Genomic DNA, 24,184 nt, shown 5'->3' on the forward strand with positions numbered 1-24,184 from the left:
AAAAGATTTCCAACTGACTACCACCACAAGCCCTTACACCACAGTTTTAGACCAACTGCTTTGGGGTAATTTGAGTTGCAAGTTGATGTTTATTGTGTGTGGGAGTCTTATCTCTCAAAGCACTTCGACGCCAAAGTAAAATTCAAGCATAAAAAAGATTTCCCTTGTGGCTTAGAAGTTCTGGCCGAGGTCCCAGAATCTTTTACATGCACCAGTAGCTTCTCAGTAGAGGCCTGTATCAGCTGTATACACCTGCTGTAAAGGTGACAGCGATAACAACAGTTGACCCCCAACCTTTCATGATGCCATCAGTCAGCCAGGCCTAGACGAGCCAGGCTTCCACTGTAACCCCAGATAAGTGAAGACAGAGAGCTGCTATTGACCAACCGCAAAGAACCAGAGGAACACCAACACCAGCTGTGGACATCCTCCATGTGCTCCAACTTCTGTTTACTGGGGATAAGATGTTGCTTCAGTTAAACTTTTCTTTTTTGCAGTAAAACACAGAAGTTATTTCCTCTGCATCTTCTGCTGTAGTGCAGTGATTTGCATACGGATTACACTGACGCGCTGGTTACACACAGCTTGTCATTGGATTACATACAAAATCCTAAAATAAAAAATGGCATTGAGTTGCATAATGGTTTAGTATAGGCTTTACAACAAATTCCCTACGCAATAATTTCTCTTAAGATTACAAAACATGTAATCAATTTGTAGCTATTTCATTTTTTTCAATACATAGTGAACTTTGCCGCTTGAAAAAAAGGTTAGAAAAGGAAGCATTTGACTATATGTGTATGTATGTATGTACGTTACAATTACTGAAACAAGAAAATATTATATATTGCATGTACTGTATGTATGTAATATTAATATATGCAATTATGAACCTGTATTTGCACTTCATGCCTATGTTTATCTATTATGAAACACGTGTGATAAAAACATTACTTGGCTAATTAAGTGGATTTTCATAGACATTTTTTGCCACACACAACTTCCTTTATCCTTAAGGCGCTTGAAATCACACTCAGCAAATTAATATAGAAAGTAGAAGGAACAATTTTGGAGCCTTGACCTTTTAATGCATCAACTTGTTTAATTAAGTGCAAGTCTGGTCAGTTAATAAAGCTTTAAGGGCGAGTTTGTTTGAACTGCGTGCCAGCGTTAACAGAGCTGTCTGCCCGACTCCATCCGAATGCTCAGATCCCGCCCATTAGCATCCTGGACGAGATTCTTCTGATCTGCAAACAGCCTCAAGTCAACTCATTTTAGTGGGCCTCCTCTGCTCTCCTCTCGCCGCCTGCCCTAAAGGGATCAATACCAATATGAAAAACCTGGATTCCATTCTGAGCAGACCACAGCGGAGCCTTTGCTTGAATACAAATCAGAGCTCCACACTAGAATTGGCTGCAATGCGATCCCCAGGGAAAGAAACCTCTATAGAGTCCTTCGTTTTGGGGATGGGATGAGGGCTGGTTGCCTATCAGCGTCGTTTACATGATCAGCGGGTGGGGGGAAACTGCAAGGCAAGCTGCGCCACCGCCGACTTGGTAAACATCACAATTATCTCATAACTTTCATCGGGGTTTCTTTGCAAGCTGAGCGCGAGAGCTCGAGTGTCTTTTCAGGCATACAAACAAGGAGCTGCTTCACCAAATGCCGAAACACAACAACAGCTTGGGGCTTAATCATTGAAATTACTTTGCAAAAATTACCGTAGCATAACACATTGTACATGCTAAATTAAAATCATCTTCATTTACAGGACAACAAGACGCAGATCCTAATTGTAATCGGCTGTCTGTTTAGAGAGATAAGTGAACGCTTGATGTTTGCAAGCATACAAACTTGAATTGAACTTGTGACAGCAGATGTGGGCCAAGTAAGCCTCTGGGCATCCCCAAGTATTAATTTAAGCAAACTTATTTTTCAGTTTTTTAAATGAAAGCTTATTAAAAAGATTATTGCTAACAGTTAGACACAAATAGGTTAAAATATGGCTGTAGTTGTTATTCACTGGGAGGCATTTTCACAAAACAAGTTTCTGACCTTAGAATCTTTTCCTGCACTTGCTAAAAACCTCTCCACTTGAGTAAAGCACTCTCAAAAGAGATATTGATTAACAGTGGGGATGTAGTGAGGGGGCGATCGAACTGTCCCTGTGTTGTCCTGTAGCTTAGTAGACCTGGTTAAGCCTCAAAGGCAAATACAATACTCCAGCAACACTCTGCTGATTGTATTCTCTGATCTGAACACAGTGTCCGCTGCACTAGCCCTGTCTGAAATATTCATTCTTTATAATAAGCACTATGATCATCTGTGAGCAAAATGTGCATATAAAAAGTTGAAAAGAACAAATCAAATACAAAATATCAAAAACAACATAAATATGCCAAGCTATAACTGGCAAGTCATTAGATCTATGACAAAACTTAATACTTGTAATTTAACATGGCCTTCATAATTAAACATTACTGTATAAAATATTCTCTTGAACAAATTCTAATCACAAGCCAACAGCACCTTATTTCAGAGTTATGGTGGGAAGGGTGTCAAATCTGTGATATGCAAAAGGAAAGTGAAGTAGTTACTCAGCTGAAATAGAAGTTTGGTGCTGATGTAAGATCAACAGTTTTCCTGTCCTCAGCACTAGACTAGGCCTGTCATGATAATTACTATATTGACTTATCGTTCAACATATGATAGCTGGAACAATCATTTTTGGGGCTCAATATTTAGTGTCTAACCATATTTTACATTTAGAATACTTTTTGGGGATAATTCCAGTTTATGGTTATTGTGTCAATTGCATAAATTTGTTTCAATATTATCAATATTTTCTTCAAAGTTAACTTCAATATTTACTTCAAAATGTGCTATCGTGACAGCCCTACATTGGACTAGGGGTGCAAAAATAGCTAAATACCAATATATCGTGATACAAAATTTGGTGATACAGTACTGTGGGCTGTGAATATTTTTTATTATCAAAGTGCTTTTTTTTTTGGTGACAGCACTACTAGGTTTGTTGCTTATTTAGTGGAAGGAAATTATGCAATACACTTGATATTCACTGTTTTGATGATTTCATAATAACTTTGCACAAGTAGTGGTTTAACAAAGGAACATTGTTGCAAAAATGTAATCAATTCTTAAAAACAACAATGTATCATGTGCAATAGAGCAATTACTGCATGTATTACCATATTGTGATAATATCTTATCGTGGGCCGTGTATCGTGAGGAACCCAGCTCTACACTAGATACCATTTTTCAATCCTTGGCTTTAACATTAAGATCTGTACCATCTGATATTTTGACACTGTGTCCATTGCTTCCGATCCCCAGAGGTACAAATGGCTGGGAAGGCCCACCTCAACATCCATCCTCTCTCCTCCGACACCGTTTACCCTTTCACTCACCTCTGCCACAATCACCACACGCCACAACAGAGCCAGCATCCAGGGATTCACAGACAATTGGACCTGACTGGGCCACAACCTCATTCATACAGAGGAACCCGCGACTTCGACAGGTGGAAGAAAAAAGAAAAGTCTCAAGTTGAGGTGAGCGCGGGCAACAATTGGGTATTAGTACGGCGGACTCAGTCACGCTAAATCCTTTTGACAGCTCATCTGGATTTCTCCACTCAATTTATCCACATCAAATCAAACTAAATGTCACAGTATCCTTTGGCACAAAATAGCGACCATCAAGTTGGGCTTTGTTATGATAATCAATTTTGAAGTGTGATAAGGAGGTCACAGAATCAGATTTTTGTGTTATAATTATTGAAAGCAGAAACAAAATTATTTTACAATTAACAGAAAACTGTTTTTCACAGTTACAGTCTGACACAAACCAAACAGTGAACAGAGAAAATCATTCATCTTTAAAACATGACTATCCCTCTTTATAAATACAACATAATTTAGGTTTACTTTTCATAATATCGATGTAATTTAATTTTTGCTTTATTGATTAACCAAATGATCTTGACATCTTTGAATTCAAATAAAACATAGGCTGCCATAAATGAATAGCACAACGAAACACTTTGCTACTGCTAAATGAGTCATGATCATGTTAAATATGTTAAAGATTAAGGTACGCCAAGCAAAATAATGTGCAAATTTGTGTTGTTAAGATACAAAAAATTCTGATTTGATTTCAATACTAAGGAATAGGCTGATTGCAGTACCATTAAGATAACAAAAACTACTTTTTTACACAACAGAATGTAATTTTCAACATTAAATCATAGTACTTTCTTTTATATTACCTTGTGGCCTTGATCTATGTAATGCCTCAGTCATCCAGGTAGGTTTCAGAGAGGTCCATGGATGTATACTAGTCTATGTGGTTTTATACTTGTTCTGATACAGTTTAAGATCATTCTAAATATATTCAGGAAAAAGGTTCATTTCTGTCCTGTGAATGCAACTTTTTTAGTATCGATACGTGTTCAAACAAGTATCCAGTTTTGATACTAGTTTTAATATTGAGCATCTGATTTTCAATACTTTCGACTAAGTGCAAATAAAGAGTACATCGTAAATATAATGAACCCAAAATAATACAGTTAATCTCTAATTTACAAAACAACATCTTGAATTTGTATTTATAGTGACCAACATCAAGTGCCAAAACTGTGGACTTTCCCATCTGGACTTCTGGACACTTTGATACCGACCCGACTCCCCCACTCCATGCTTTAACACACGGCTGTTCATTACACACAAGTCATAAACCTTTTGCATCGGGAGCGACAAATTTATTCCTGTTGAGAGGAGCCAAGCGTCTGAAATAATCCCTGGCGTGATCACAGCTCGCGCCCCTAGATTTATTATGCTTTATGAGTTGTACATGACGTCGACTTTTATCGGCTTTGAGCAGGAGCCTATTTAATTGTCTCGGCAGATTACACAAAGACGATGCACATTTAGCATTACTTGAACACTGTGAGTTTTCATTACACAGCAGAGGACATAAACTTAACACCACCAGTCTTTGACATGTCACTGATGAATTTTACACAGCTTTTCAGATTGTCAATGAATGCGGTTGGTTGCATGAAAACATTATTCAATCAGTGTACACACAATATAGTTTAGTTTCGGTTTAAATCTGGTGCAAGATTATATGCAATCAAATCAAAATTACAGTATGAAAGTTTGTAATTAGTACTGGTAAATTGTAAAGACTGCAATTATTATACAGTCATGTGCAGAAGAAATGACAACAAGTGAACCGTGCCAGTGGAAAAGAGGCTATATGTTGTCTCCATTTGGTCGTATTGTGTATATAATATCAATTTACTCTGAAATGCATGGGATATAATTGTACATATAATTGCAAATGCTGGTAAATACTGTCTGAAAAGTAAACTGTACCTGTGCTGCAGAAAACCGATGAAGGGTGCAACTCCGGTGCCTGGCCCGATCATCACCAGAGGCACAGAGGGGTCAGAGGGAAGACGAAAGGAGCAGTTCGCCCGCAAACTCACATGGACCTAGAGTCAAAGGACATAACACAAATATGAATTAATGAGGCTAATTACACCAATGCACCAGTCCACTGAGGGATTCAATGGATTTATTGATCAACTGAGAAATACTAATGAGAAAGTTTATGAGCGCACAATATAATCTATAGTTTCTATTAGTTCAGATTCACTGTAAATGCAAAACCAGCGACCAATAAAGTTTAAAACTTTTAGATAAAACACTTACTCTAGCAAAGTAGTGTTGTGGGTTTAAGCTCTATAGATAAAACTACATTAAGTAACCAAATAAATAAATAGTATGTATACTAAATGTGCAAAACCAACCAAACATGATTTTTATTGACATGGTATTTGTCCTTGTAACTGAAGCAACATTCATTTTGGCTTAATTTCCAGTCACATTTAATATTCCTATAAATTACATTAAAATGCAGGCTTTCTGATCCAGTAAAACAGTTAGGCTACCCTCTGTTTTTTCTAATGGAGCCCAGGCCAAAATCTCATAAAACTATTGTTTAACACGGAACAGCAGTTCTTCATCCAACCAGACTAGAATACGTTACCCCAGCTATAATGGAGCAACTCTTGAACTATGATATTTGTCAGGGGCAGTAACCTCAATTGGCATTTTAATAGAATGAGACAAGACAGAGAGGGAGGGACATTTAACCTTTTCATTTTGGAGTTGAAACTATTAAACCGCCTTTGACCACATGTACTTTCAAATTAGAGCACTTAAAATATATCAAGCAAGTCTGAGGAAGAGCCAACATTTTCAGCTCATCATTTTCCAGTGAACTCATTACCTTTGGCAGAAGCTGGCCGCCGGAGGACTGCAGGGTCGTGCTGATGAGGTCAAACAGCCAACCAGTACACAAGCCGCGCCTCCCATCGGGCCGCCCAGTGCATGCTGGGAACTCCACCACGCTGAAGACAAAATGCACTTTTCCTGGGTATCTTAGACAGGAGCTGCAGAGAGATGGAGCATGGAGAGAAGCAGATAGACAGACAGTGAGGAGAATGAAAACAGCAGGGAGTGCATGTGGGAGGGTATTTATCACATTGTGGGAACTAGTATCTATTCTGTAAGCTCACTCGATTCATAAGGGACCTGCCTCCTTTATAGTGACAAAAAACATGTCCTCATATGAATCAAGATCAACAACATGGTTTAAAGTTAAGACAGGGGTTACAAAAGGTTAAGGCTGGGAAAATAAAAAACTATGACAGACAAAAATGAAGACAATGATGAGAAATGAAAAATGATCAAAAGAAAATGTATCAACAACGTAGAGTAAAAGTATTGAACATTTCCAAAATGTTGGAACAGTGAAAAATATACAGAGCAACTAAATGCATTGATCCGTAAATTCAATTTGTTGCCCTGATCTTAGCTTACCAAGATGTTCAAAGAATTCAAAAGAACCTTTGTTTTAAAGAGCAAAATCTCACTTAAAATAGAGATTTCTGTTGTGGATATGTTTAGATTAGATTACAGGTCAGTAACTTTCAAATGCATGTATTTTATTTTGTACATTACATTGCATTCTTGTGACTCTAATGAGGTAAATAAAACAACTTCTCAGATAAGCAATTAGAGAATATCATTAAACCGTCAGTGAATGCCAATTAAAAGTACACACCAAAACATCTGACGAGCGTTGAATTTGAGTAATAAGCTACACAGCCTCACTACATCTGCTTTGTCAAAGGCTAGTCTCATATAAAAGATTGAGCAGGAATAAGCCAGCCTCTGCTCTGGTACTCCAGAGTCTGTGGCTGTAGTGCGGCGCTCACAGTCCCTCTCACTCCCATCCTTCACTCTCTCTGCTCCTGTGGGCCACTGGAGACCTCTATTGACCACAGCATCAATAATGCAGGCCTCTAATGTGTCTCTGCACCATCTGATAAACTACAGCCACCACAGTCTCTGCTGCCTCTCAGCCCAAACACACAGCGAGCACAGGAGCAGCGGACTAGGGTCTAATGACAGGGGCTGGGGACTTTGACAAGAGCACAATAACAAATCAATGACAGAACAAAGATTGGTTAAGTTAAGATGCAGTACACACCAGCAATTTTTAAACTACACCATGTATTTGTTTGAATGTCACGTTTTGGTATGTCAGCACAAACTTCCACTGTCAAGTAATGTCAAGTAATCATATTCCCTTAAAGCTGCTCCATGTAATTTTTCTGGTGGGGGATGGAGATATTATTGCTTTGTCTAGAAGGACAAGGGTACAACATTAAAGTTATCAATCTAACTAGTATTTATTCATTTACAGGTGTTTGTTTTTTTTTTTTCAGATAATACCTTGAAAAACATGATGCAGGTTTACAGAATGTGCTCACCTCTCCTCAAATCTAAGATCTACCTTGGCCTAGTGGCATCACAAGCTTGTCTCCATGGAAAGATAAAGTTTATTTCATACTGTGTAAGATTCCAGGCAAAGCAATATCATCTCCATGGAGACAAGCAGATGGCAGATCCACAACCAAATAGGTTATAGTCCACTGCACTTTAATTATTTGGTTAAAGGGTCCATATTACATTATATAATGTTGTAATGTTGTTTTCTCATCAAAAAAACATACCTGGAGTTGGGTTTTGTTTCACTCACACACGTTTAATGCACAAATGCTGCATATTTAGGCTGAGTTCTTTTCTCAAACAGAAAACACTCAGTTCCGCCTTATGGTGTCATATGGTAATGCAGGAAGTGCTCCACTGTATTTTTAAACCCCATACACCTTCATTAGAATCATTTCAGCCCTGGAACTGCCAGTCTCTCCTGAACTAAAAGTAAAAGGTAGCTGTTAACTTGAAAACTACCATTACATGACATCACAAGGTGGAACAGAACATTTTGAGCTTTGGAGATGCAGACAGACTAATAATAGGGTTAGTCAAACAGTGTGTGAGCAAAACAAAAGACAACTCTAGGCATGTTTTTGATGAGGTAACAACATTATAACATGTGTTAAAGCTTACACGAGTCAGTTTTGCATAATATCGGGCCTTTAAAGCTCAGTTTGTTAAAAAATAAAGTAATTCCACTCAAGGCTTTGAAGATTCTACACTTTTGTGCCTCCTTCTCTGATTTTCACTGTCTCTGCTTCTTACACCCTATTTTTTGTGTTTAAATTCCTTGGAGAGTTGAAGAACAGGGAATGCAGTCCATAAATCCCAGTTGGGGATTTGAGATCTTGTGATATTGGGTTCGACTAGAATAGGCTTATTGGCTGTACTTTTAAAAAAGCCACAAGATAATACGGGACCTTAAGCAAAACCCTTGTGGTGTTTGCAGTGTAGTTAAAGCCCCTTGTTAAACTACAACGCCATATCCAAGACAAGCCAATATAAATGGACTACTCAACTGTTTATTTGTGAATCACTGCATATGAGGCAAATGTACAATGAATTATTGGTTTGTTTAAAAGCTAACTGAGCTAAAAATGTATGGAACTCCCACAGATCTGATTCAAGCGACAGAAAAACATGCACTTTCAATTACACAGACTACTACAGGATGCAGTATCTTACCTTGCAGCTGAGTATGGCCGGGGCTGCAATTTAGGCAGGTGCTCTGAAAATGGAAAAAATAGATATATATATAAATAAATTACAACTGTCAATCACATTCTTCCTCGCATGGATTGTGTTTCACAGACAAGCCTGACCGAGATGAGAAAGAATGAGTGAATGTCGTCTTGGTCTGTTGAGACACCCCTGTACCTATAGCGTTCCTACCTTCCCCTTCTAGATATATACATACAACTACCTTATTTCTAGGACGCACTTCTATATTTATGAAATTACAACTCAGGGTTACAGAGTCCCAAGTGTCCAGATGTGGAGCCAGTAGGAAACCGCTTATTCAGTCCATGAAGGTGCCCTCTTTCGGCTAATGGAAAAGGTGTATTACATTGGTGAGGAGGTGTCAGTTAATCAGAGGAAGTTGTAAGAGTTGACTTTGCCACCCTTGCAGCAGAGTGGCACAATGCTATTTGCAAGTTTATATGAGAAATGCGTTGACGATGTACTCCCCTGCCTGGTATCTTGGAGATGGATGAACAAGGGAAAGTAAAGCCGTACCATATGCGCCATCTAAGGCCTTACAAAAACACATTTTTCTGGTAAATTGCTCCGTAAGACAAACAGCTGGACTGAATCTGCTCACTCCTCTTCTTTTTCAAACATAAACAGCTCAGAGTGTTAAAGAGGCAGCTCAGAGATTTGATGTCAATTTATTCAACCAACACATTCACCTGCAGCACTTAAAACTAGGCTCAAAGTATTTTTTACAAGCTACAAAAAGGCAGATTAAAAACCTTGCTATTACTAAAAGCAATGTGGCCTTGTTAGCTTGGATGTATGATGCTTGGATTTTGATTGCTCAAAATCATTTCAGTAAGGAAAAAAAGAGACATTTGCTCAAAAGGAATGACCTACACAAAAATATATTCAACCATTAATAACAGCATTAAGCATTACGCATTCAAGCCAAAACTTTTAAGACTTTAAAAGGGCCCATATTACATTATTTTCTGTTAAAATGTTGTATCTTCATCACCTTCATCACAAATACACCCTAAAATGTGTTTTGTTTCATTCACACACATTTAACACACAAACCTTGCATATATGGGCAGAGTTCTCAGACTGAAAACGCTCTGTTCCACCTTGTGATGTCATGCGGCAATATAGGAAGTGCTCCACTGTGCTTTTAAACTGCTTACACCGTCGCTAGAATCATATGCATGATTTCAACCCTAGAATTGCTAATCTCTACTGAGCAAAAGGTAAAAAGGTAGCTGTAAACTTGAAAACTGAAAAATTCCACCACATGATATCACAGAGCATTTTGAGATTTGGAGATGTAGACAGACTAAGAATAAATCAGGTTTACTCAAACATGTGTGAATGCAACAAAACATAACTCCATGAATGTTTTAAGGAGGTAAAATATTCTAACTATTCTAATAACTTCTGATAATGTTGTTTCTTCATCAAAATATACCCAAAAATGAATTTTATTTGAATATAGACAATCCACACAAACCCTGCATATTTAGGCTGAGTTCTTCTTTCAAGCATAAAACACTCCACATTGTGGCATCATGTAGTAATATAGGAAGTCTCCACTGTGTTTTTAAATTCTGCACACCTTCACTAGAATCATTTGGATGATTTCAGCTCTGGAATCTTTGCTGAATAAAAAGAAAAAGATAGCTGTTATCTTGAAAACTACAGCTTTGTGACATCACAAGGTGGAACAGAGAATTCTGAAGTTTGGAGATGAAGACAGACTAAAATGAATATGTTACTCAAACATGTGTGAATGAAACATCACAACTTTATTTAGTTACTTGATGAGGTAACACAGTTCTAACACAGTCTCACAAGAGTCAATTATGTGTAGTTTAGGATCTTTGATGTTGTGCAGCTACTGTTCAAATAAAATCAAAACAAATAAAAGATTTGTTAAAGCTTTTCTCTTTTAACAAAGTCCTTTACATGTATTTGAGATGTTCTATATACGGTACTAGTGCTGTGCGGTCCTACTGAAGATTTATACTTTGTTGCTTTGTGAACAAGAACACACCCCATCTATTAGAGTGTGTGTATATGAAGAGAAAAGCTGCACTGTGGCTGACTCCTGCCTTTCTATCACAGTGTGACAGCATATGTCCAAAACACGAGACAATCAATCCATCATCTCACTCCACTGCACCTTGATGATAGCGCTGGTAGACACAGAGGATAGATCCCGTTAGAGCTGTGCTAGTCGGGGGGCTTCAGGATACACGCTGCATTTCCAGAGAAGTTTTGGTTTCGAAAAAATACCGTCCCGCAGGCCCCCACTATGTTTTCTGAAATTATCATTTTCAGGGTATCATCGATCAAGCTGCTCACAACAATATAATCTATTCCATCTGAAAACTTTGTGTGCTGCAATTTATATCCAAAGGTGCTGTTTTAAAAGGAAAGGGGAACCAACCTGGATCGACTTGTCTTTAGTAATTTATTCTTGCTTTAGGAATCCAGGTTACTACTACGGTATTCAGGACTCTCCATTGTACATTATTAACACATACAAATGCTAATGACATGCTATTTCTGAGAAACGTACCTGCAAGCTCATGCCTTTTTATTTGCTATGCAAGTTCTCACGCATTTGATATAGTTTCATAATTTTATAAGCTATGAATTTATGTAGAACGTGATTTTAGAAACCACATTTGTTACACCTTGTAGCTATTTTGAATATAAATGATACAACCTCTTGGGAAACAGACTTGGTTGCAAAGGGCCAGGGTTTTAAAGTAATTGTTTCTTGGTATGATTGCATTTGAGCCAGGAGGGAAAGGAAAATATGCGCTAAGACAGTTTACTGTTCCCTCAGGTTATGACCTCAAAACTTTTCTTGTGACACTATAGCTGAGACAATAAAGTCTGTAACTAGAGACCTGGCTTTCTCCAGCTATGTATTTTTCCTATACACACCAGCAGGATGCACTTGGCCAAAGACATGTGGACTTTATCCAGATCTCCCCTCGTTATTAATAGTTACTTCATATCAGCATAAACACAAACACCTCCCATACGCCCGGGGTAATGGACCAAGTGCAAAATGCAGCAGAACAATTTTAACACCCTGAGTCAGGACTGCCCCCTGCCCCTGTCTGCCCCACCAATCTCATGCCCTTGCAAAGTCAGTGGCTCACCAGTAAACAGCCCCCATGGTCCCCTCCTCAGAACAGCTGGTGCCCCGAAGGCCCTCCAACCTCATATTTTTCACTTGGGCACAATTGTCCGGATTGCCAATTTCTACATCGGCCTAGCACAGTAAAAAAAAGATGCTGTTGTTGGCAAATAGGCCAAAAATAACAGTGACACGAGGAAGAGCAGGAGTGTGACACAGCTGTTTTAGAGGGCGACTCAACGCGGAAAGAAAAGTGCGGCCAAACTCATTTCACTGTCTGCTAAGTTTTAGTCAACGCTTATTAAATCTATACTCAGCCAAAAGCATTAATGGGCTGGATGAAAATGATTTGGCAAGGATTAAAATAAGAAGGACTTTGATGGCTAAAACACAACTATAATGACTGTAAAGGTCTATTATTTTCACAGCAAAGAGGGACAAATGGGGAAGTGTAAGAAGATATAAATTGACTCTAAATTCTTTTCACACTTAATAAAGTACCATCCAATGAAATATTTAGTTGAATTATTATGAGAAAGAAACCATGACTTACCAAGGACTAATCTGACAGTTGTATTGATTACCCCTCTCTATCAACATATTTCAACTACTGCCCATGTTTGTTTTGTGAAGCGTCTTGTCTGAGTCTGATCATTTAGGGCAACTGACAACTCAACTCAAGAGGCTTTTTTCCCCCCTATGCTTGGGCTACAGTGACCCCTACAGTATGAAACATGTACATCCTCAAAGATACTGTATGAATGACACTTCAAAATCATTTAAAAACTCAATTATCATAGCCTGGGGTCTCATCTCAAACTAAAGTGAAACATTTGGGATTTACCTGTGATTTTTATTCACAGCTGCAGTGAATAAAAATCCCAGTCTCATATCAATCACTGTAATTCCCATTTGTTCCGCGTATGTACCGAAGAGGCTCTTTAATTAAGAAAAAGCATCTGGTATTGTAACTCGACAAAAGAACAGAGATAAAAGTTTGAAATATATTCCAGGATTTTTTTTCCTATTGTTTGTGCTACTTGCCGCTCTTGCGTGTCATGCCCAGTTATAGTACATTTACACTTGTCCAGATTTAGTTCTGGGTACAGTCCCAGTTTAGGTTTCATCCACACATTTGAGTTATTAATCTGTCTACATCTCTAAGATCAAAATGCTTTGTTCCACCTTGTGATATCATTTAGTTCAGGAGTGATTGGCAATTCCAGGGCTGAAATTATCCAAATGATTCTAGTGAATGTGTATGGAGTTTAATAACATAGTGGAGCTCCTGCATTGACACATGACATAACAAGGTGGAATAGAGTGTTTTCTGTTTTAGAGAAGAACACAATTTCAGGTATGTTTTTGATGAGGAAAGAACATTATAACATGTGTAGATCATAAAACAGCCTAATTTTGAACTTTTAAAGTTTGCAGAGCTTCTTTACTATGCATGAGACTGACCTATGAGGAGGCTGAGCGGAGCCTGGCAGGATGGAAAGGCAGAGAGCAGCTCCAGAACGCTAAGGTTTTGATCTCGTACAAACATGTTATAGTGTGTAGCTCCCTGTCTACTGCACAGCTCCTGTAGTCTCCTCTTCTGTGTGCTGTCCCCAGTATACTCCACCAGAGCCCGAACAAACGCCTAATGGAAAGGTGTCCAATTTAGATAATACTGTTTTGCTGGTTTGACAACAAAACATGAATAGTAAAATACTAAATTATCAGTTACAGCCTGTGGTCTCTATTTTGAGAATTAACTAACCTTTTTGGGAACATTTCTTATTTCTATACACCACGTTAGCAGGTAAAGCAGTGAAATGTTATCCGGGATGTGAGATGGCACCTGGGCACCTATATGATGAAAGAACATTTTGGAGTTAAACCCACATGTAAATCAGGAGTACTGTGCTGCATAATATATGCAGAAATATAATAATAATTAGTAAATGAACATACCTTTTTTCTTTGTGTCCTTTAGCAGTGAAATACAAACGTGATGGTTTCTTTTGTCCCAAAGACCTAACCTGTGCAGCAACTTCTCCACTTCACCTGCTCTGTTTGGGCAAAACACATCAAACGCATCTCCAGGATGATAGTCCGCTGGGTAACACTAGAAATACAGAGTATTATTTTTTATCTTTTTTTTTTTACATTAGATTTTACAGAACATAAACATTAGTGTGCAGGAGAGCGTGAGAAGACCAAAACAGTTTTATATCAAGTGTATTTATAATGATGTCTTACAGAGATGTCCAGCTCAAAAAGTAGTGCCGTCTTCACACCATCCCCACGGGTCATTTTAACAGCTTTTGAGATGGGCACCTCATAAAGGGCATCTTTATTTGGAGGTCCAGGGGTCTAAAAAACAAATAATACAATTAAATTATAAATTACAGTATAATAAAATTAGAGTATACAACTTTTGCAGTATCTTACCTCATCTTCTAGATCTACTTCCTGAAGAGCAACGTCCAAGAAGGAAGGAGGTAAAGCAGGAATATTGAGAGCTAAATCGGATAGCGGAGGTACGGAATTTGTTAGCGAAGGTGCACTTGTGACGTCTGTCCCGCTCGCTGATGATGCAGATTTGGACTCAGTAACGGCAGTTTGTGTAACCATTGCAGCATGTTCACCAGTTGATGATATATTTGAGGTATTTTCTGGATTGGGCTGATCACTGATGCTTAGCTGGTTGAGTGTGAGGTCTTGTACAGTGGGAGTTTGTGTAACAATATTTTCTTTTAACTGTTCATTTTTGTCTGATGCCATTTTGTCAGATGCTAGTTTAATTGCTGCCCACAGTCCTTCAATCCAAGGATCTACAACCAGCTCCAATCTGATAAAACAATGCTCCCAATTAAACACAATAGAGGAAAGTAATCAATATTTATTTATTTTTTTCTTACCCAACACCGTCATCAGCATATCCTGTTGCATAAAATTGTTTGGCTCCAAGTTCTTGTAAACGGCGCTCAATTGTCTTCCCACAATTACAGAAATTTGCATAATTTGTGTCTCCTAAAGCTACAACAATAACATTAGAGGGAGAAACATAAATTTTAATCACATACTTTCAGTCTTCAAATACAACTGTCAAGTACGTTAAAAGGGCCCATTATACTGTTGTTTCCTTATCACAAACATACCTGGAGTTTTGTTTTGTTTCATTCACATGTTTAACACACAAATCCTGCATATTTAGGCTGAATACTTGTGATGCCATGTGCTCCACTGTGTTTTTAAACTCCATACTAGAAGCATTAGAATCATTTGGATAAAGTCAGCCCTGGAATTGCCAATCTATACTGCATCTGTTAACGTGAAAACTACCACTACATGACATCACGGTGGAACAGAGCTTTGGAGACGTAGACAGAATAATAATAAAGGGTTACACAAACATAAGTGAATGAAACAAAAGTAACAGAGTCAATTTTGCATAATACAGAACCTTTAAAGATACATTAAATTACTTACCTAAAAGTGCATAAGTCAGATGTTGGTAATGGTCAGGAAGAAGTGTCTTCTTTTTTATGCTCTTTACAAATTTAAGGGCATTGTCTGGCGGTTCTCCATCCCCAGTAGTAGACACAATGAAAACCACAGGAGCACTTTCTTTATCTAAATTATACTGAATAGAACATAATGTATTGTTAATAAATGGTTTATTACACACAATATGTAGAGCATAAAATGGTAATGTTGTTAGATAGATGGCCAGTTCAGCATAAGCAACAAATACCTTTTCATTCTCATTCAAACAGCTGAGCTCTGCCACTAGTCCATGTTTGTCGGCCTCCTCAAATATCCCCTCTGCAATGGACTGAGCTTGACCCTTTTGAGAGCCATAAAGTAACACAAATCGAGGCTTTACTTCACATGGCATTCTGTAGTAAAACAAAATTAAATAGGTTAAAGGTCACATTAAGGGGAGATATACTACTCTGTCATTATCCAGCAATAGCACGTGAATCAAAATTTAAGTAACACCAATCAATACACAAAAGCTTACTTGAACGCAATGCAGTGTGATCTGACAGATTCCCAGCTGAAAACGTGTTAAACCTTACCTAAGCCTGCGTGATGCAATCAGAAGTTCACTTGTAGATCTTCTCTTAATTTTAGGCAAATTGCGAAGCCAATAGGACACAGCAAACGCTACCATGAAAAAGTCCCAGATATCAAGTAGTATTTTACGACTGTTTTAGGAGCAAATTGAAGTTTTAAAGTTTAAAGTAGTCCTAATGTTTACTTGCAGCTGGACTAGCTGTCATTTTAAGAGTAACCACAATATAAATGCATTTTAACAGTGTTATTACTACACAGTACAAATGAGTATACAAATTACCTACAAATCAGACAAAATAGTGTAAAAACTCAAACACAACTTCACATATAATAAAGTTATACCTCATAAAACGTGCTCTTTCCCAGGCTGCTAGTTCTCTCGTGTAGTGTGAGTGTATGGTCATTGTCGCGAGAATGACAACGAGAATGGAAGAAACCATTTTTTTTACATAAATGTTTTGGTGTTTTAATCATTTAGACACAATACTTATTGATGCTAATCATTTATTATCCAGTGTTACATAAGATATACAAAAACGTCATATAGGTTTTATGAAATATTAAAGTGGTGTAGCGGAAATAAAATCACGTTGACAGTACTTGGTTACGCCCTCCCCGCCCGTGGAGTCTTCCAGAAGTCGCCGGCAGATCCGTGCGGCTTGCAGCTTAGCCACACTCCAGAATAACATCTTTTAAGCTATTATTTTGACAGTTACCGTTTAATTTGTCTCATTAACCAACAGCCAAGATGTCCAGCCTCGGGACACTCGCTTTTGATGAGTATGGAAGGCCCTTTATCATTATTAAAGACCAGGATAAGAAGACCCGGTTGTCTGGGATTGATGCATTGAAGGTACAATGAGCTTAGCTTGTGGGGCTGACGCATGCTGGTGCTAGCGCACTTTTTCCTCATCGTAGAATTTTGGCATCTTGTTGACATCGAAGTTGTTATTTATGTACTATGCGTCTGATCTCTTGTTTATTCATTGTATTGTCTTCTGCATAGATGTGCGCAGATTCGTTGCTTTGTGGCTCCGTAATCGTTAGCCTGTCATGCTAACAGCGGCCCATGTGCTTTTTGAACACTTCGGTGTGCAGCCTCTGGGTGTTGCTGCCGATGCCCCCATATGATGTTCCGCCCTATGCCTTTCATTTGTTCCCCATTGTAACTGTGCAGCCAAAACTGCGCGTTTTACTCATTTAGTTTGTCATTCGGGTTTTATTTTATTCAAAATCCTTATGCGTGTTATTTTCATGTCATAGTCCAATTAAATCTCTTTTTTCCACTTTCTTATTCTAATGCTGCCTTTTTTTTGTAGTCACATATTATGGCAGCCAAGGCTGTAGCATCAACCCTTAAAACTTCATTGGGCCCTAATGGTAAGCATACGTTTTTATGATATCTTATCAGAAGATTGGCGTTGGTGTGAAATATGTTCTCTGCCAGGTCTGGACAAGATGATGGTTGATAGAGATGGAGAGGTTACTGTTACAAATGATGGAGCTACTATTCTCAGCATGATGGATGTGGACCACCAAATCGCCAAGCTTATGGTGGAACTGTCCAAGTCTCAAGATGATGAGATTGGTGATGGCACCACTGGAGTTGTTGGTACGGGCTGAATCTTTTCTAATAAACTCAAATTGAATTCTAGTTGTATTCATAATATTGGTATTTCTGGTGTTAGTGCTGGCTGGCGCATTGCTGGAGCAGGCTGAGCAGCTGCTGGACCGTGGAATTCACCCCATCAGAATCTCTGACGGTTACGACCAGGCCGCATGCATTGCCATCGAGCAGCTTGACAAAATCTCCGAGACCTTCCCCTTTGACCCAAACGACACAGAACCACTCATTCAGACCGCAATGACAACCCTGGGGTCCAAAGTGTGAGTTTTATAGGAAATGTGCAGGAGAGATTAGAGAATATTTATGGCTGCACCAATTAGATTTGAATTTGTTTTTTTTTTTCCTGCAGTATTAACCGATGCCACAGACAGATGGCTGAGATTGCTGTGAATGCAATTTTAACAGTGGCTGACATGGAGAGGAAAGATGTGGATTTTGAACTCGTAAAGATGGAGGGCAAGGTTGGAGGCAAATTGGAGGATACACAACTTGTAAAGGGAGTCATTGTCGACAAAGAGTTCAGCCATCCTCAAATGCCCAAGGTAAAGTTTCCCTTTTTTGCTGTCTTAACCATTTTAGCCTTTTGTTCACAGAACAGAAACTTCACTTTTTCTTTTTTTAATATATATTTAACCTTTCTGTAGGAACTGAAAGATGTGAAAATTGCCATCCTCACCTGTCCATTTGAGCCCCCCAAAGCCCAAGACCAAGCACATAAGTTGGATGTTACATCTGTTGAGGACTACAAAGCTCTCCAAAAATATGAAAAAGAAAAGTTTGAGGAGATGATCCAGCAGGTATGAGGTGGTTCAAATATGTATCAAGGATCTGAGCAATGTATATGACGTGTTTTAATATTGGTTATCATTTGGTAGGTGAAAAGCAATGGTGCAAATTTAGCCATTTGTCAATGGGGCTTTGATGATGAGGCCAACCACCTTTTGCTGCAGAATGAACTTCCAGCTGTGCGCTGGGTGGGAGGGCCTGAGATTGAGGTAAATATGTTTCCTTCTGACAAACTGGCATCTTAATAAATTAGATTATGTGCTGTAATGTTATGTAATTTTGTGCTTTATTCTCCAGTTAATTGCAATAGCCACAGGGGGTCGCATTGTCCCCAGGTTCTGTGAACTGACTCCAGAAAAGCTTGGCACAGCCGGATTGGTGAAGGAAATCTCTTTTGGTACCACAAAGGACCGAATGTTGGTTATTAAAGAATGCAAAAACACCAGAGCTGTTACTATTTTCATCCGTGGAGGAAACAAAATGGTGAGAGATATTCTTCATTATTCAAAATAACTGTTTTTGGCTCCTGTTATTGAAATGTATTTATTTTTAATCTTTAGATTATTGAGGAGGCCAAGCGAGCTCTTCATGATGCCCTTTGTGTAATTCGTAATTTGGTCAGAGATAACCGTGTTGTGTATGGTGGTGGTGCCTCTGAGATTGCCTGTGCTCTGGCTGTTAATCAAGCTGCTGACAAGGTAAATGGATAAATGAGTTGATTTATAAGAACTAAATTTGATATTTATATTTAATACGTGTGCCTGTTATACCTATTTCTATTTTGCAGTGCCCATCTTTGGAGCAGTATGCCATGAGGGCATTTGCTGATGCTCTTGAGGTTATCCCCATGGCTCTGGCCGAGAACAGTGGCCTGAACCCCATCCAGACCATGACAGAGGTCCGAGCCAAACAAGTCAAAGACAACAACTCTTTCCTGGGCATCGACTGCCTTCACAAAAACACAAACGGTAAAATAAATGTATTTCTAACATTTTGTTCTTTTTACTTTTGTTTGTCGAATGTAAGATATTCTTTGGAAAATCATAACTGCAGTAGGCTTATACAGCTTATATTTTCATCATGTTTTAATTGCAAAAGTTTTATTATTGTTTTTGTGCAGACATGAAACAGCAGCATGTAATTGAGACTCTGATTGGCAAGAAGCAGCAGATCCTCCTGGCCACACAAGTTGTAAAGATGATACTCAAAATTGATGACATACGAAGCCCTGGTGAGAGTGAAGACTAGAACCTTTCTACGTTGCGCTCAGTTTTGTGTTGTACAATGCATAAACGTCTCTGTGTAGGCACTTCAAGGCAATGTGTTCAAGCCACCCTGCATAACTATTTATCATTTGATACAAAAATACCTCACTATTGTGGTATCCGAATAATTAAAAACGTGGTCTGTTCAAATCTTGTGTTGCCATAGTTTTTATTTGTTACTCAGGACTTAATCATTGTTCAGTACAAAATGTATTTATAGATTAATTTAGATCTGCTGTTCAATACATTCAAGTTACATATATTTATTAAGCCAGTTCAGCATGTCTCTCCTGGCCTCTTGAATCTGGGGTGCATCTTCTGGATTTATGTCTTCTCTCTTACGGTGAACAAAGCCGTGGGTCTGTCCAGGAAAGATTTTAACCTGATAGTCCACTTTGCATTTCTCCTGTAGTTTGGCTTCAAGGTCTTTCACCTGAACAGTGGAGACATGAGGCAGTTGTGGTTTTTCAAGTATACATTTAGTTTGAGGTCAGTGTAAAAGTTGTTTACCTGTTCAAGTGGAATAAACTCATCTTTATCCCCAAAGATGAACAACGTGGGACTTTTCAGGTCAAACTTATCGTCCATTGCACGTATGACTCCTGAAAATTGTTTGTCGCTAATTATTGTAGGTCTTTGAATGCCTTATATTTGACACAAAGAGCTACCCATTACCATAGAGCGCGACTCCAGCTTTGAGTTCAGGATAATACAGAGATGCATAATGTGTGGCAACGCCTCCCCAGCAAAATCCCACTACTCCAATATCTTTGACTCCAAACTTTTCTTTTAGGAACTTGATAGTTTCATCCATTTCTCTAAGAGGAAAAAATATTCAGTCAGTAACTATAGTACAAACAGGTATTCATTACAAACACTAGTTACTTTTTAATGTTAGTTGGTTTTTTGTCCTCAAGCCATGCATCGAATTTGGACCAATCATGCGATTCACTCCATGGCTCTTTTCCAAGAAAGAAGTCAGGACACACAGCACTGCACATGAACAAAACACATTCGATCAGTTCTAAAACTTAACTTTATGCAACTACTGCCAAAACAATTATATTTTTACTCACATGTATCCATTGGAGGCAATCATATCAGCGATGTATCTGGTGTTGGGAAGTTTCCATCCAAATATGTCTTGTATAACAATGATTGCCTTATTAGATGGGGCTGTAGGCTTCACTACATAAGCATTAATGTGCTCTATCTGAACCTCTTGACCCAGACCTCCATACTCCATCCGATCCCCAATATTACATGCACACGGTTTGGCCTCATTTGCCATCTAATAAAGATCAATAGTTCAAAAATGTTCTGATAAGTTGAACAAGTATTTACAAGTTGGCCTATATGCTACTTACCGTGTTTGCTCTGTTGGCTTTCCGAGACTTAAATCTATAAAACAGCTCTGACCAACTCTTAAAACTGAATGTTATCTATGGGTGGGGCTAATATAAATGGTTTTGACCAGTAAGGTTAAAGGATTCATTTTGAAACAATGCCATAGAAAAGCAGTTTCATGGTGATTAGGCACATTTCACTCTGATGCCCTGCCCTCACAATCTGGCAGGGGTGGACTAAGCTCAAGTATTGTACCCACAGAAGTGCTCAGGTAAATACTGTACACACAATAGATAAGGTTTTATTATTATTATTATTAATATAAACTGCAAATCATACATGATGATACAATGATTTAATTATATGTATTATTGTGAATAATTGACACTGTCAATAAATCAACACTTTCTAGTAATATAAGTGTACTACATGTACTTATTGAGCCAGTTCAGCATGTCTCTCCTGCCCTCCTGGATCTGGGGTGCATCTTCTGGGTTTACGTCCTCCCTCTTACGATGAACAAAGCCGTGGGTCTGTCCAGGAAATATTTTAACGTGATAGTCCACTTTGCATTCCTCCTTTAGTTTGGTTTCAAGGACTTTCACCTGAACAGTGATGAGATAAGGCAGGTATGTGTGTCAAACAAAAACATTTTGGAGGTTTTCCAAAATATTAAGCTATGCCATTACCTGGTCAAGAGGAATGTAATCATCTTTCTCTCCAAATATAAAAAGAGTGGGGCTTTTCAGGTCACAACTGTCATCCATCATGCGTATGACTCCTGAAAAAAAAAGGTACAGTGACTGCCACTTTTTATTACAAGCCATTGTCGTTGTAGTAGTGCTGATTGAGCAAAATGCTAGATTAAGTTATACTGCATCTATCTATAGCTAACTAAACAAATAATTATCTGGAACTTGCAGATGCAAACAAACCCATGGCGGACCCATGTGCAGCAGTGAAAGTTTTGAATATGAGCTCTCTGCTAATATGTTTCAATGTGACACATTGCACATAACCTGTGCTTTAGTTAGTTTTAGTATTTGATCTGAGGTTTTGAACCTTTTTTACTTGAAGCCCATCCTGTTTACTGGAGACTTATCAGGCCCCCACAAAGACATCACTTGACAAAAATGATTCCTAACTAGTATTTATTCCCCCCTGGAGGTCCCACTGCCAAGGTACGGAATCACTGGTCTAGATGATATGATTGGAAGAATTTGATGATAGATTAGCTGTGCCAGAAATTTGCATTGGACTAGATAAAGCAACTCAAGTCTAAATAGCCTGATTGGTGTGCTCATTACCATACACTGAGACTGCAGCTTCAATTTCAGGATACTGCAGAGATATGTAGTGAGTGGCAATGCCTCCCCAGCAAAATCCCACTACACCAATATGTTTGGCACCACACTTGTTTTTCAGAAACTCGATAGTTGCATCCACTTCTCTAAAAAATCAAAATAGACAGCTAGTAATTAAAGTACAGACAGGTGCATTTGTATTTTCTTCATATGCAAAGTATACACCTACCTACCTCTTAATGTTGGTAGCTTTTTTGTCTTCAAGCCACTCCTCAAACTTGGACCAATCGTGTGATGGACTCCATGGCTCTTTTCCAACAAAAAAGTCTGGACACACAGCACTGCACATGAACACAACATCATAAATAAACATTCTATGGATTCACAACTATTCACTGGATTCACATTGTTTTATTCAGTACTCACATGTATCCATTGGAGGCAATCATATCAGCGATATATCTGGTGTTGGGAAGTTTCCATCCAAATATGTCTTGTATAACAATGATGGCTTTCTCAGATGGAGCTGTAGGTTTTACTACGTAACCATGAAAATGTTTTATCTGAACCTCCTGACCCAGACCTCCATACTCCATCCGATCTCCAATGTTACACGGACACGGATTGGCTTCGTTTGCCATCTAATAAAGAAAGCCAGTAACTTTAAACTTTTGAAATGTAGCTACTACTACTTAGTAGTAGTTGCTACATATATACATAGCTTGCTACATACCTTGTGCCAGAGCGTGAATTCGATCGACTTGGAAGTGGGTTCCAGAACACAGCGGTAGAACTTTGACCCAAAGTTTCGTTATTTTTAAGGTAGTGACGATAGATATATTTGGACATTTCAAAATAAAAGCATAATCGAATCAGAACGTTTGAGTTTTTGTGATCATGTTGGAAATAATTCAGGTAATGTGCATGATTCAATAACAGTAACGCCTATGCATTATCCAATATACTTCATGTACATGCTTTATGTAGCGAAAGTATTACGGAAACCCCAAAAGGCACCGCTGGGATTCGAACCCAGGATCTCCTGTTTACTAGACAGGCGCTTTAACCAACTAAGCCACGGCGCCGGATGACCCATTATCAAAACAAGTAGTAACATAACCATGGCTAGGTCAAGAGTACACAGTCTTTAGTAGCCTCAAAAATATTAGGCACGCTTACCCCACTGATTAGGTTATAACAAGGGAGGAATCTTCTGAGATGGACAGCATAGAATAAACACGATTTGTTCTCCAGCCGCCTAATAACATTACACAGAGATATGGTAGGTAGTTGAGCTAAGAGCATAGATGACTTTACCGCGTGGGTGAATAACAGGTGCAAAGGCAAGCATAAACTACATATCTATGAGTGAAATGTAATTCCACCTAGTAGATCCAAATGTCACAAGATAAAATGGTATGGTTCATGGCGATGGTGTAGTGGCAGTATGCTCGAACATTTTAGACGAAGAAGGAGTACTCATCAGTACGCATGCGTAGTCAGGTGGTTAGCTGGCTATTTGTCTCCGGTGGATCTGTCATTTCAACTATGGCGAGGATGTT

The 24,184-nt window shown here is 38.6% G+C and overlaps 4 protein-coding genes and 1 non-coding gene across 6 annotated transcripts; 1 reads left to right on the plus strand and 4 right to left on the minus strand.

Moving 5' to 3' along the window:
- Nucleotides 1-5,352: 5,352 nt before the first annotated feature.
- Nucleotides 5,353-16,712, minus strand: LOC110160921 (methionine synthase reductase; the record flags this gene model as incomplete). Its single annotated transcript, XM_055154243.1, has 12 exons — nucleotides 16,636-16,712; nucleotides 15,968-16,112; nucleotides 15,703-15,856; nucleotides 15,132-15,249; nucleotides 14,662-15,061; nucleotides 14,470-14,583; nucleotides 14,182-14,335; nucleotides 13,988-14,076; nucleotides 13,687-13,867; nucleotides 9,060-9,102; nucleotides 6,319-6,481; nucleotides 5,353-5,518 (listed from the first exon to the last, which is right to left on the minus strand). Coding segments are annotated over exons 1-12 (1,789 nt in total), but the record flags the coding sequence as incomplete, so codon positions are not given.
- A 191-nt stretch (nucleotides 16,713-16,903) lies between these two features.
- cct5 (chaperonin containing TCP1, subunit 5 (epsilon)) lies at nucleotides 16,904-20,121 on the plus strand. The gene is made up of 11 exons (XM_020925577.2): nucleotides 16,904-17,146; nucleotides 17,613-17,673; nucleotides 17,741-17,905; nucleotides 17,982-18,180; nucleotides 18,270-18,462; nucleotides 18,565-18,717; nucleotides 18,796-18,915; nucleotides 19,004-19,189; nucleotides 19,267-19,404; nucleotides 19,494-19,674; nucleotides 19,827-20,121. The coding sequence occupies exons 1-11, from the start codon at nucleotides 17,042-17,044 to the stop codon at nucleotides 19,952-19,954; spliced, it is 1,629 nt and encodes a 542-aa protein (XP_020781236.2). The 5' UTR covers nucleotides 16,904-17,041; the 3' UTR covers nucleotides 19,955-20,121.
- cmbl (carboxymethylenebutenolidase homolog (Pseudomonas)) lies at nucleotides 20,122-21,465 on the minus strand. Its single transcript, XM_020925576.2, has 6 exons — nucleotides 21,339-21,465; nucleotides 21,048-21,262; nucleotides 20,857-20,964; nucleotides 20,647-20,789; nucleotides 20,482-20,573; nucleotides 20,122-20,404 (listed from the first exon to the last, which is right to left on the minus strand). Exons 2-6 carry the CDS (start codon nucleotides 21,260-21,262, stop codon nucleotides 20,225-20,227), a joined length of 738 nt encoding a protein of 245 aa, XP_020781235.1. The 5' UTR covers nucleotides 21,339-21,465; the 3' UTR covers nucleotides 20,122-20,224.
- Nucleotides 21,466-21,594: 129 nt separating this feature from the next.
- LOC110161025 (carboxymethylenebutenolidase homolog) lies at nucleotides 21,595-23,652 on the minus strand. Of its 2 annotated transcripts, none has more exons than XM_055154242.1 (6): nucleotides 23,356-23,652; nucleotides 23,049-23,283; nucleotides 22,856-22,963; nucleotides 22,626-22,768; nucleotides 22,008-22,099; nucleotides 21,595-21,923 (listed from the first exon to the last, which is right to left on the minus strand). In XM_055154242.1, the coding sequence occupies exons 2-6, from the start codon at nucleotides 23,261-23,263 to the stop codon at nucleotides 21,744-21,746; spliced, it is 738 nt and encodes a 245-aa protein (XP_055010217.1). In that variant the 5' UTR covers nucleotides 23,264-23,283; nucleotides 23,356-23,652; the 3' UTR covers nucleotides 21,595-21,743. The 2 variants fall into 2 exon arrangements, with proteins under 2 accessions (XP_055010217.1, XP_020781393.1); XM_020925734.2 differs by having other exon boundaries at nucleotides 23,049-23,263; nucleotides 23,356-23,650.
- trnat-agu (transfer RNA threonine (anticodon AGU)) lies at nucleotides 23,634-23,707 on the minus strand. Its single transcript has one exon. It is a non-coding gene; the product is annotated as a tRNA-Thr (tRNA).
- Between the last annotated feature and the right edge of the window lie 477 nt (nucleotides 23,708-24,184).

This window comes from Boleophthalmus pectinirostris, unplaced genomic scaffold, assembly GCF_026225935.1.
Source record: "Boleophthalmus pectinirostris isolate CB_2022bp ecotype Guang Dong unplaced genomic scaffold, ASM2622593v1 HiC_scaffold_189, whole genome shotgun sequence".
Classification (NCBI taxonomy): Eukaryota; Metazoa; Chordata; class Actinopteri; order Gobiiformes; family Gobiidae; genus Boleophthalmus; species Boleophthalmus pectinirostris.